We start from the raw sequence: 12,847 nt of genomic DNA, 5'->3' as shown, positions 1-12,847 counted from the left end.
TAATCTTAACTAATTTCGTTGCATCGCAGATGTGGGAAGGACCCACACCTGAATCTCCATTACACTTTGAATAAGTGATAGTGGCCCTGAGAGGTTGTCCAGCCACTGCCCAAGGGACACCCCTGGCCTGCCCTCCTTTTCCGGATATCGTTTTACTGAAACCCAGCCAGCCTGCTTGTCTGCCAACCGTCTGCAGTCCCCCTGCCCTATAGCAGCGTGCTGGAGTGACAACCACCTGCACAGCCTGGCCAGTATCCTCTCAGGACCTTTACGGGGACGCTTGCCAACCCCTGGCCTGGTCAGTGCTAGCATCTCCTCTCATGATGGAAATTCTCTCACGAAGAACCATCTTTAGACATCTCTAACTATGAAACACAAAACACCACCACTTTCCATGTCGTCCATTCTACTGGAGTCTAGACAGTTACGTCCGTCAAAACACAGAAATCCTGGATTCACACTTATATTATGCCACAAATAAGGGTCGTTTTTCTGGCCCAAAAGATACTCCTTGCTTAATAGTTAAGTTTTAAAATACCCATAACCTTTTCCCCCAGCAGCTCCATAATCACTTAATGATTTTCTCTGAATACACTTAGCTTTTTCATGACAAGATGAACTTTAAAATGTCAAAGCCATCCTTCAAAGGAACACGGTTTACTCATTTGTATTTAGTCATTAGAAAAGGCTTTTATAATAATCAGCTGACAAAAGATACAACTGTAGTCCCTTGGTCGTTTCACCAAAAATCATGATGCGTGCCTGTTGTAATTATTCATGATGATTTTAGCTAAGGTATGTATATATATTGAATTAAAAAATACATTATTCACAATTTTTTTGTCTTAAAATTATAACATATTGCTACTTCTGTACTTCATCCTTTTGGGTTTGCAGAATAGCTGCATTTATTTTTAGAATTTTTTATGAAAAGTTTGTGAAGGCCTTGAGGTGGATTGTGTCACAATCTAGAATACACCATAGTTTGTGGTCTCCTGCTATGGTACACTTTTCCACTGGTTAATTGACCACAGCTTATATAGTGCATTTTGCCACCTTCTTCTTTTTTGCCTTCACAATGCTTTTTCATCTTTTATTAATCACTTTTGAGACTGTACTGTATATTTTTTGTCTGTTCGTTTTGTTCTTATTGCTGAACATACATACAGCATTTGACTTGCTAGTCTCCAGAGCAAGACTGTGATGAAAGTAGGACGTGAAACACAGACGGGAGCTGTAGATGTCATCTGTAATAAGTGAAAACAGGTGAACTTAATTTTAATAATATAGTTCATGTCACCTGATGTATCCAAAACATAAGCATTTCAACATGTGATCAATGTGGAAAATTTATTAATGTGATATTTTACATTCTTTTTTCATATTAAGTCTTTGAAATTCAGTTTGCATTTTACACTTACTGCACATCTATAAACCATAGTCCCTACGTGAACTCTGTTTGAATTTTAGGCATTTTTGATGCTCTCCTAAATCACCCTTTTAAAAAGTTCAGTACAGTGAACTGTTTTCTTAGATTATGGATCCAAGAGTGGTGGAAAGTCTCTCACCCTAATATGTTTAATTAATGCACCTGGTGACTGTCAGTTGCAGCCACTGCCATTGACCACTCTGAAAATTCTTTGGGCCTTTATACATTAAATTATGCTCCGTCGACTCTGCCTCCACTCTAGAAATGCAACAGCAAAGCCTGGGCGAGGGCACAGCTGTCGACACTGTGGTTTACTGAGTATTTTAAGTCCCCTGTTGAGACCAACTGCTCAGAATAAAAAGATTTCATTCAAAATATTACTGCTCATGGACAATGCACCTGGTCACCCCAGAGCTCCGATGGAGACGGACAGTGAGGTGCATCTTGTTCTCGTGCCCACAGCCCATGGATCCAGGAGTCGTTTTGACTTTCACATCTTACTATGTAAGAAATACATTTTGTACGGCTGTAGCTGCCATAGACAGTGGTTCCTCTCATGGATCTGGGCGGAGTAAATGGAAGGGACTCACCATTGTAGATGCCATTAAGAACATTGTGATTCATGAGATACCAAATATAAATCACAATATCAACATGGACAGGAATTTGGGATGATGTTGATTCCAAACCTCATGGATGATTTTGAAGGGGTTCAACGTGTTAGGGGAGGAAGTCGCTGCCGACGGGGTGGAAACAGCAAGAGAACCCGGTTCCGAAGTGGAGCCTGAAGTTGGGGCTGATCTGCTGCCATCTCGTGATCAAACTTGAACGGATGAGGAGTTGCTTCTCGTGGATGAGCAAAGACAGTGGTTTCTTGGGATGGAATCTCCTGGTGAAGGTGCTGTGAAGATTTGTTGAAGTGACAGCAAAGGACTCAGAATGTTACGTCAGCTTTGGTGATAAAGCAGCAGAGGGTTTGAGAGGATGGACTCCAGTTTGGAAAGAAGTTCTACTGTGGGTAAAATGCTAGCAAACAGCCTCCTGCGCTGCAGAGAACTCGTTCCTGACAGGAAGAGTGGATCCGCGCAGCAAACCATATTGTTGTCTTGAGAACTTGTCGCGGCCGCCCCAGCCTTCACCTGCCGCCGCCCCGATGAGTCGGCAGCCCTCAGCACTGAGGCAAGACCCTCCACCAGCAGAGAGGTGATGGCTCACTGCAAGCTCAGATGATGTTAGCAAATTTAACAAATATTTTTTAATCAAGGTGTATAAATTTTGTTTTTTTGAGACAATGCTATTGCACAATTAAGAGACTATGGAATAGCATAAACATAACTTTTATAGGCGCTGGGAACCAAAAAATTCATTTGACTTGGTTTATTGTAATATTTGCTTTATTGTGGTTGTGAGGAATCGAACGTGCAATATCTCTGAGGTATGCCTATATAGCAAAATAGAAATAAACATGCTTAAATTTGAGGTCTTAATCCAAATCAGTCTTCAGGAATAATCTTAAGCTAATAAAATTTATTTAATGGCAGTAGTCACACTAGATCATCATGTCATTAAATTATTTATCATGCTAAATAGATGAAAAAGACATGGATGTATGAATGTGACAACCATTAGAGCAAAGAGAAGGGATCCCTGACCAGGCTTGTGAGCAGGATATATGTAAAGTTAGGATGACGTATACTAGCTAAGAGAAGAGGACTTCCCACATTTATCTCTTGATTGTATTTTGGCACTTTTAGAATATTATTGAAGGTAATTTTTTTCTTCTTAACCATATAAGCTCTTTAGCTACAACTCCTGTTCCTTGAGTTTTTCCTACTAATTTGAGAAATCCTAGAAATCCATGTGTCAGAATCTCTTTTAAAGTGTAGAAGGAGAAATAAACATGAAGATGTAATATTCACTGATCCTGAGTATAAGATGCATAGTGTGGTTCTGTAATACACATACAGGGAATTTTCACATTGAATTAAATAACCACCTTTTACTTCAAAGCCACATTTTCTTCTCTTATTCTCGGTGTAGCGTTCTGTCTTTGCATTGGCTTAGAGAGATCCTTTCTTCGCAACTCTCCTGCTGTGTTGACTGCTGCTCCTCAGCGTGGCTCCCCCGTTCTCTGTTCCCACCCCCGTACCACTTCAGATGGTGGTGAACTCCAAGAATTCCCTTCCTGTGTATTCACAGGTTTAATAAACTTGGCCACTGTAAAACAACAGTATTACAAAACGGAGTGGGACAGCAAGGAATTTTAATAAGTTTTGAAGTATTCAGTGTCAGTGATCTGTGCTGCTTTTCAGTTAAGTATGACCTGACATATTATTCTTCTAGAATTCAAACCTGATTCATCAGAAGGTGTCTCCTCCTAATGATCGACAAGAATCTCCAATATTGTCATTCATCATTCTGGAACAATTTAATGCCGTTCGCTTAGTCCAAAGTATTCATCAATCTCTTGCCGCTCTCAGCAAAGTCATCAGAGGAACTACCTTACTGAGTTCAGAAGTACAGAAATTGGCAAGTGCTTTATTAAACCAAAAGGTAAGCCAAAATTAAATATATGTGTTTTTATTTCATTATTATAAATGACTCTTTCGTTATGTATACATGTGTCAAGTCTTACAGTTAACAGTAACAGAAAACCCAAGTTAAACTACCTTAGCCAGATAGGAATTAATTGGCTGATATAATGGAAGGATCCAAGGGAAGCCCGCATTACGTCAGCTTGATGCAAGAGCTTCAGATCGTCATTTGGATCTTAGCTTGTGTTATTTGTCTACCTGTCCAGTCATGTTGTGAGTGAGTGCATATATATACACACTTAATGCATGCTTACTGTATATGTGTATGTGTATGTTTGTATGTGTCTATATATGCAGCCTCCATGTTGATTTCACTTTGGGGCAGGTCGTCTATACATGATGGTATCCTGGCATTCTGAGCAACACAAAGAATACCTTTTTCCTGGTAACTCAGGCAAAAATCTTGGGATTAGCTTTAATCCAAACTGATTGGATTGTGTTTGATGCCTAGCCCCTTTACCATTCTCTGTTCAGGATTTGCAAAGTTCTCATTGGCTAGAGCTTCAGCTGAATATGTATACCAGCAGCTAGGATGACCTCAGCTCCATCTGTAATGTGGTACACTCCCAAGTAAGGGAAGGATGGTTACCCAGTGGAGAATCAAGGTGCTTTTAGCAGAAGAAAGGGAAATCCACGTCTCTTGCTGAATAATTGAGCCATTTTATTTTTTTTTAAGATTTTACTATTAGAGAGTGTGAGAGAGAGCATGAGCGGTGGGGAGGGGGAGAGGAGGAGAGAGAAGCAGACACCCCGCTGAGCAGTGAGCCCAACATGGATGTGGGAATCGATCCCAGGACCCTGAGATCATGGACCTGAGCTGAAGGCAGACGCTTCACTGACTGAGCCACCCAGACACCCAATTAAACCATTTTCAATATCAGTAAAATCCATGTATTATAGATCTATTGGCTAGAAACAAAAAAAATGGGAGTATCTGACATATATTTACTTTAGTTATTTGGAAAATACACACCTTACAGAACTTGGCATCTGGAAAAGATTTCACTAGGGTCCCATAGGAATTTAGAAAGAAAAAAGTTTTGTTTTCCCCCTGCCCCCAATAGTGTTTACCCTCAAAATAGAAAACTGATGGTCAACTTAAAGTCTTCTGCATAAAAGGTCATCTTCCTGGAAGTTCCTATATCTTACATAAAAAGATTTCTTTTTTAGTTCAGGCTGCTGTAACAAATTCCCACACAGTGGGTGGCTTAAACAATAAACATTTATTTCTCATAGTTCTCAACATCAAATTGCTGGTAGATCTGGTGTCTGATGAGGCCTGCTTCCTGGTTTGCTCATGGCCATCTTTTTGCTGTGTTCTCACGTAGCACAGAGGAAAGAGAGAGGAATCAACCTCTCTCCTGGGTCTTAGGAGGGCATTAATCCCATCATGATTGCTCCACCCTTATGACTTATTACCTCCCCAAAGCCTCGTCTCCAAATATCATCACCTAGGGGATTAAGGTTTCAGCATATGGATTTGGGGGAGGACACAAACTTTCAGTCCACTGCAGTATCCATTCCTTTTCTGCATAGACAAAAAGGCATACTCTGGCAACCTTACGTTCCTTTTTCCCTTTACCTTGGAAAGGAAATCTCTGCTTTGTGTTGTGTACTGCATTTAAATGGCTTTTCTTTGTAGAGAGATGACTATTTGAATCGACGATATTCAAAATACCGTAGTAGTAGTATATCCTGTAAGCTGTATGTGGCTTCTTTTTAATTTAAAGTAGATATTTTATCTGTCATGAAAGCTCCTTGGGCATTTCAAGGAAACTGAGAAAGGATTGTAAGAGCTCTGAAGAGCTTACACTGGTTAGCTCATGTAAGCACCACATACACGTTGGTGCTCCTGTTACCCTTATTCTACTGGCCGGGGCCTGAGGCAGAGTGGCGCTCAGTCACTTAACCCCAGTCACGCAGGGAGGACTTGTAGAGTCAGGAACCTAGGCGGGTCTGCTGCCATTATAAATAGAAATGATTTAAATTTACCAAAAGATACATTTCCATGAGAATGTATTTCCTTAAAATCCAACTTTACGCTAAGGGCAAAATGTCTGGAATTACGTTTACTGACAGCTGAGCGAGGTCTAGGAGGAGACACCGATAGAGCACGGCGAGTGTAGAGGGAGGGGAGCAAGTTTGGGGGAACTTGCACACACTGACCGTAGCAAACTCAGCCTAGATCCGATTTTGAGGTTTCTACAGCCAAAGAAAGGGTGTTTGGATTAAATGCCATAGGCAATAAGAATATTTTCATGTAGAAATAATGTCACAAAAGGCCAAGAAAGTGGCCCATGGAACAGGTCTGTCTGCCACTTGTAGCTGTGTGACTTGGGTGGGTCCGCTAAACCTCTCCAAACATTACTTTTCTCCTTTGTAAAATGAGGATAATAAAGATACCTACCCTATGGGATTGGTATGAAAATTAAATTAAATCATAGGGAAAGTGCTTGGTACAAAGCAAGCATCCTTTAAATGATAGTTGCTTTTGTTATTGTTACTTCAGGAGAACTTTATTAGGCTAAAAGCGGCTTTTGGAGCAGTTGACTGGTAACATTGTGCAAAACTAGTTTATACAAGTAGGGATAAAGTGTAGGTTACTGTTTACTCATCTCAGTAAGAGCTGGTTAGGGTGTGGAATAGGGTGACTCAAGAGGGTTGTATGTGATATTAATGAAAAATAGAAAAAGTCATCAGCAGACCTGGCTTCTTGTTTTGCTTCTGCTGTAAACCATTTGGGTGATCTTTGGCATAAACACTTGAAAAAAATGAAGAAATCATTTTTTTATAATGGTTTTGTAATGTGGCTTATTAGACCATAGTGAAAGATAAAGAGTTAAATTGGCTTTATTATATGAAACATTTTCCATGAGTAAAACCAAGGAATGGCGTTTTATAAAGAAGTCATAGATTTTTAATTCTTGATAGTGCCTCTTTCTCTTCCCCTGACTCAGTAAGTTCTCCCCAGTGTTTCTGTATTTGGCATAGCACCAGGGCCTGACGACTTCTTAATTACAGTGTGTTGAGGATGTAGACAATCTCATTTTTAATGTATTAAATTAAGTTTTATGTATTACACTTTTTTTTAAAAATTTATTTGTCAGAAGGACAGAGCACAAGTAGGGCAGGGCAAGCTGCAGGCAGAGGGAGAAGCAGACTCCCCGCGAAGCAGGGAGCCCGACGCGGGGCTCGATCCCAGGACCCTGGGACCATGACCTGAGCCGAAGGCAGACGCTTAACCAACTGAGCCACCCAGGTTGTCCCTATGTATTACACTTTGAATTGAGAAATACAGCCTCTAAAATATCACTATTTTTAAAATATTTTTATAATTTGCATGAAAACAAATTGGTTAAAATTCTTTCCAAGGATGAAAGCATGTTTTGCAAAGCACATTTACCTTATATCACAGAGAATGTCTCTAGAGATGTTTCCTGGTGTCTGATGAGACTCAGATGAGACTGGGCTGACCTTCACCAAGACAAGATCCATAAAATAGTTTCTGACATTTACTTTCCAATGAGTTTTACCAAAAATTGTGAATCCAGTACTATCCCATTTATTTCAAGATAAAAATTTAATGTTTTATTACATTTGAATGTGACAAGTTTTGTATTAAGTGATATGATTTAATGTAATTTAGGAGATAGTTCAGTACTTGACATTTTCTTACTGTGTTGACATGATTGGAGTAAGAATTTTCTTAGAGAGAATTACAACTTTTTTATTTCTTTGACAGCTTCTGGTAATCTACGAAAACTTTTTTTTGTAAAAAGTCACAATATTTATAATTTGTTAAAGAGAACAGTACTGTTAAATATTATGACTCTTCTTTTACATATTAGGACATGGGCTTTAAATTATAATTTAAATGAATAAAAATTGAAAAGATAAAATACAAAATCATTTCATCTTTTTTGCTGAGCGATGCCTTCTGTTCAGATATGCACATACATACATATAGAGCTTTACTGTATAGCTTCAGGATGTCTAAGAGTTAGGATCTCCTCTGCTGGACAGTTTTTTCCTTTCACTCCTTTCTCTGCCATGGTCTTCTTTCTAGCAGTGGTTTTCGAAGTGTGGTCTGCAGACCAGGAACATCCACATCACCTGAGAACTTGGTGGTGTGAATTCTTGACTGACTGTGTGAATCAAACTCTGTGTTCCCCTGCAGTCTGCATTTTATCAGTCCCTTGAGATGGTTCTGATGCAGGCCAAGGTTTAGAAATGCATCGTGTAGTCAGAATTCCCATAAAAACTGGCAGAAGCACCTGCCACATCACCTTTCAGCACCCCCACTCCACTCGTCAGTATCTGTGACCACCTCCATCGTTGGTCTCTAAATCTGCGGGAAAAGAAAAGATGCTCATTCTTATGAAATGTCTGGGGAGACCCCCAACTTTCCTTAAATGGTCCCTCTTGTAAAATTTATCTACCTTTGTGCAAATAGTGCTTTAAAAAGTCATCAGCTCTCTTACCTAATGAAATTATTAATGGTGAGTGATTTGCATTTTTCCATTAGAATAAATACCTTATGTTTTATGTAACACTTTACCAGGTGAGAGCACTTCTGTGCTCTGCTCTCATCATGCCCCTTCACTTAGATCAGAAAATATCCCATAAAGTGGCAGAGCCCATACTGCAGTGCTGGTGTTGTGTTTCCTACATCAGTGTTCTCCCTACTTCCTCTATCACTGAGTAATTTAATTCTATCATGCAGTTGTAGGGTAGTCTTTGTTACAAGAGGCACTTAGCAGCTTTGTGAACGCTGAACTCCACATACTCATCTCCAAAGGCTTATCACATACTGGGATGGAACTCCCCCACCTCTTTGTCTCTAGCTTCACTGAAATCTGAATTTTATTAGATACACTTACAAATGGAAATCAGTTCCTGTTGATTTATGTCAGTACGAAGGGGCCTGCATATATCCAGAATCTCTAGTATCTTGGAATTCTCCTTCAGTATCCCTAATTTAATACTGTTAATGTTCATGATAAGAGAATATATACTTTTTTTTTTTTTTTAGCAGAGATTTTTAACTCCGGAATTTATTCTTCCCCTTGCCCTTTTCTATTCATTTAGCAAGTAGAAATGGAATTATAGTGTTGTAAGACCTTTGTGCTATATGGAAGTTTTATTAATATTATTTGGAGTTTTATTAATATCACTTAATAGCTGTTGTTTTTTGAAGGTAGACTGTAGTAAGTTAAAGATGTGTACTATAAATCCTAGAGCAACCAATAAAAATAAAATTAAAATACCACAGAGGTATGTGTAATGAGCCAATAATAGGACATAAGATGGAAATACAGCCTTTACTTAAATAGTGAAAAGAAAGATGAAGAAATAGAGAAGTGTGAAGTTACCAGTATCAGGAATAAGATAAGAGACATCACTACCGTTTCTATGGACATTAAAAGCATAATGGAATATTTTTAACAGCTTTATGCTTATAAATTCAACAACTTAGATGAAATGTGTATGAATTCCTTGAAAGATACAAACTACCAAAGCTCATTCAAGAAGAAATAGTCTATAGCCTATACTCTCTATCTATTAAAGAATTTGAATTTGTTACTAACTTTCCCACAAAGAGAGCTCCTAGAATTCACTGCTGAAATCTAATTAATATTTAAGGAAGAAATAATACCCACTCTCTGTAAACTCTTCCAGAAAATAGAAGAGGCAGGAACTTCCCTGAACTTCCTGAGACCAGCATCGCCTGATAGCAAAAGCTAACAAAGACATCATAATAAAGGAAATCTATAGATAAATTACCTTCTTCAACATAGACCCAGAACTTCTTAACAAGATACTAGCAAATTAAGTTCAACAAAATATAGAAGTGGATAATGCATTTTGACTAAGTGGGGTTTATTCTAGGAATATAAATTAGGTTGAATTAAAAAAAGTTATCATTTTAATAGACTAGTAAAAATTACATGATTATCTCAGTAGACACAGAAAAGGCATTAGACAAAAGTCTAATATATAGCTCAGTGGAATGGAACAAAGTGTCTAGGGAAAGACTCACTGATGTATGATCAATTGATTTTCACCAAATATGCTATGGAAATTAAAGAGTGAAAGGAAAACCTCTGTAATAGACAGTACTGGAACAATTGAAGAGCCAAAGCCAAAAAAAATTAATTAAAATCCTTCACCTGTATCTCCAAACATATATAAAAATCATCCCCAAATTGATTATACGATTTTGAATATAAAAAGTTAGCCACAGACAGGAGAAAGATTAGCTAGACCCAATAAAGGAACATTTATCTAGAAATTTTTTTTAAGTACAACTCATTAATGAGAAGTTAAGCATTCCAAATTAAAAAAAAGAATACCTGAATGGACACTTTATCAAAAAGGTATACATATAGCACATTTTCTTTATCTGTGGATGGACACTTGGGCTGCTTCCTTTTTCTTGGCTACTGCAGATAATGCTGCAGTAAACATAGGGGTGCATCTGTCTTTTAAAATTCGTGTTTTCATCATCTTTGGGTAAATGCCTGGTAGTGGAATTATTGGATTATATGTTAATTTTATTTTTCATTTTTTAAAGAGCCTCCATACTGTTTTCCACAGTGGCTGCACCGGTTTGCATTCCCACCAACGGTGCACAGGGGTTCCTTTTTCTCCACATCCTCGCCAACACTTGTTATTCCTTGTGTTTTTGATTGTAGCCATCTGACAGGTGTGTTGAATCATATTGTACACCTGCAACTAAGATAAAACTGTGTTAATTATACTTAATCAAAAAATAAGATATACAGATGACAAGCACATGAAAAAATGCTCAGTATCAGGGGTGTGCCCAGCTGGCTTAGTCAGTAGAGCATGTGACTCTTGATCTTGGGGTCGTGAGTTCAAGCCCCATGTTGGCTGTAGGGATTACTTACATAAATAAAAACATTAAAAAAAATGCTTAGTATCATCATTCATTAGGAAAATGAATATTAAAGTTACAATAAGAATATCAATATATAGAAGTCAGTTGCATTTCTGTACAGTAGTAGTGAATGCTAGTTCATAGCATTTAGAGTATCCAGAATGAAATTAAGAGAGCAACTCCACTTACAGTTGTATTGAAACAAGTAAAAACATGGGAATAAATGTAAAGGAAAAAGAGCAAGACTTGTATGTTGAAAACTGCAGAACATCACTGAAAGAAATTAAAGACTAAAATAAAATAAAAATCATCCTTTGTTCATGGGGAAATTGAGAAGTGGATACATGGGTACAGAGTAGTTTTAGGGAAGAAATTAGAAGTAGTTAAGATAAGTTGATTGGTAGGTGGATATTGAACCATCCTTGCATCCTGGGAAGAATCCCATTTTGATCTTGGTGAATGATTATTTTAATGTATTGTTGAATTTGGTTTGCTAATATTTTGTTGAAGATTTTTGCATCTATGTTCACCAGTGATATTGGCCTGTATTTTTTCTCTTCTCTTTTTTTTCTTTTTCTTTTCCTTTTCTTTTCTCTTCTTTTTTTCCTTTCTCTTCTTTCTATTTTTTAAATTTTATTATGTTAATCACCATATATTGCATCATTAGTTTTTGATGTAGTGTTCCATGATTCATGGTTTGTGCATAACACCCAGTGCTCCACGCAGAACGTGCCCTCCTTAATACCCATCACCAGGCTAACCCATCCCCCCACCCCCTCCCCACTAGAACCTGCAGTTTGTTTCTCAGAGTCCACAGTCTCTCATGGTTCATCTCCCCCTCCAATTCCCCCCCTTCATTTTTCCCTTACTATCTTTTTTTTTTTAATATATAATGTATTATTTGTTTCAGAAGTACAGGTCTGTGATTCAACAGTCTTACACAATTCACAGCGCTCACCATAGCACATACCCTCCCCAATGTCTATCACCCAGGCACCCCATCCCTCCCACCCCCCACCGCTCCAGCAACCCTCAGTTGGTTTCCTGAGATTAAGAGTCTCTTATGGCTTGTCTCCCCCTCCAGTTTCATTCGTCTTTTTCTTTTCTTTTCTTTTCTTTTCTTTTTTTTTCCTTTCCTTTCCTTTTTCCTTTCCTTTCCTTTCCTTTCCTTTCCTTTCCTTTCCTTTCCTTTCCTTTCCTTTCCTTTCCTTTCCTTTCCTTTCCTTTCCTTTCCTTTCCTTTCCTTTCCTTTCCTTTCCTTTCCTTTCCTTTCCTTTCCTTTCCTTTCCTTTCCTTTCCTTTCCTTTCCTTTCCTTTCCTTTCCTTTCCTTTCCTTTCCTTTCCTTTCCTTTCTTTTTTCTTTTCTTTTCTTTTCTTTCTTTTCTTTCTTTTCCTTTTTCTGTGGTTTAGGCTGGCCTCATAGAATAAATTTGGAAGCATTCTTTCCTCTTCTATTTTTTAGAGTAGTTTGAGAATATTCAGTGTTAACTCTTTTTTAAATGTTCGATAAAATCCACCTGTGAAGCCGTCTGGTCCTGGACTTTTGTTGGGAGGTTTTTGATTGCTGATTCAGTTGTGTTACTAGTTAGCAGTCTGTTGAGATTTTCTATTTCTTCCTGATTCAGTCATAGAAAATGTATGTTTCTAGGAATTTATTTCTTCTAGGTTGTCCAATTTGTTGGCATGTAGGTTTTTTGGAGTAGTCTCTTATACTCCTTTGTATTGCTGTGGCATAGGATGCAACTTCTACTCATTCATTTGTGATAATATGTATTTGAGTAATGTCTGGAGTTTTTTTTTTCCTTGATGAGTCAGGCTAACAGTTTATCAATTTTGTTAATCTTTTTAAAGAACAAGCTCTTAATTTTATTGATCTTTTCTGTTTTTTTTTTTAAATCTCTGTTTCATTTATTCCCCTCTGAT

The 12,847-nt window shown here is 38.0% G+C and overlaps 1 protein-coding gene across 1 annotated transcript in view; it reads left to right on the top strand.

The window, feature by feature from the left end:
• Window positions 1-12,847, top strand: part of DYNC2H1 (dynein cytoplasmic 2 heavy chain 1) — a 318,727-nt gene that overhangs the window by 249,372 nt on the left and 56,508 nt on the right. The window contains exon 84 of the mRNA XM_028105952.2: window positions 3,773-3,982. Within this exon, the coding sequence (XP_027961753.2) occupies window positions 3,773-3,982 (210 nt within the window). The remainder of the gene's footprint in view (window positions 1-3,772; window positions 3,983-12,847) is intronic.

The sequence above is a fragment of the Eumetopias jubatus genome, unplaced genomic scaffold (genome assembly GCF_037043125.1).
Source record: "Eumetopias jubatus isolate StellerSeaLion01/CBP00866 unplaced genomic scaffold, mEumJub1_p1.0 scaffold_13, whole genome shotgun sequence".
NCBI lineage: Eukaryota > Metazoa > Chordata > Mammalia > Carnivora > Otariidae > Eumetopias > Eumetopias jubatus.
This window is presented reverse-complemented; position numbering and strand designations above follow the sequence as displayed.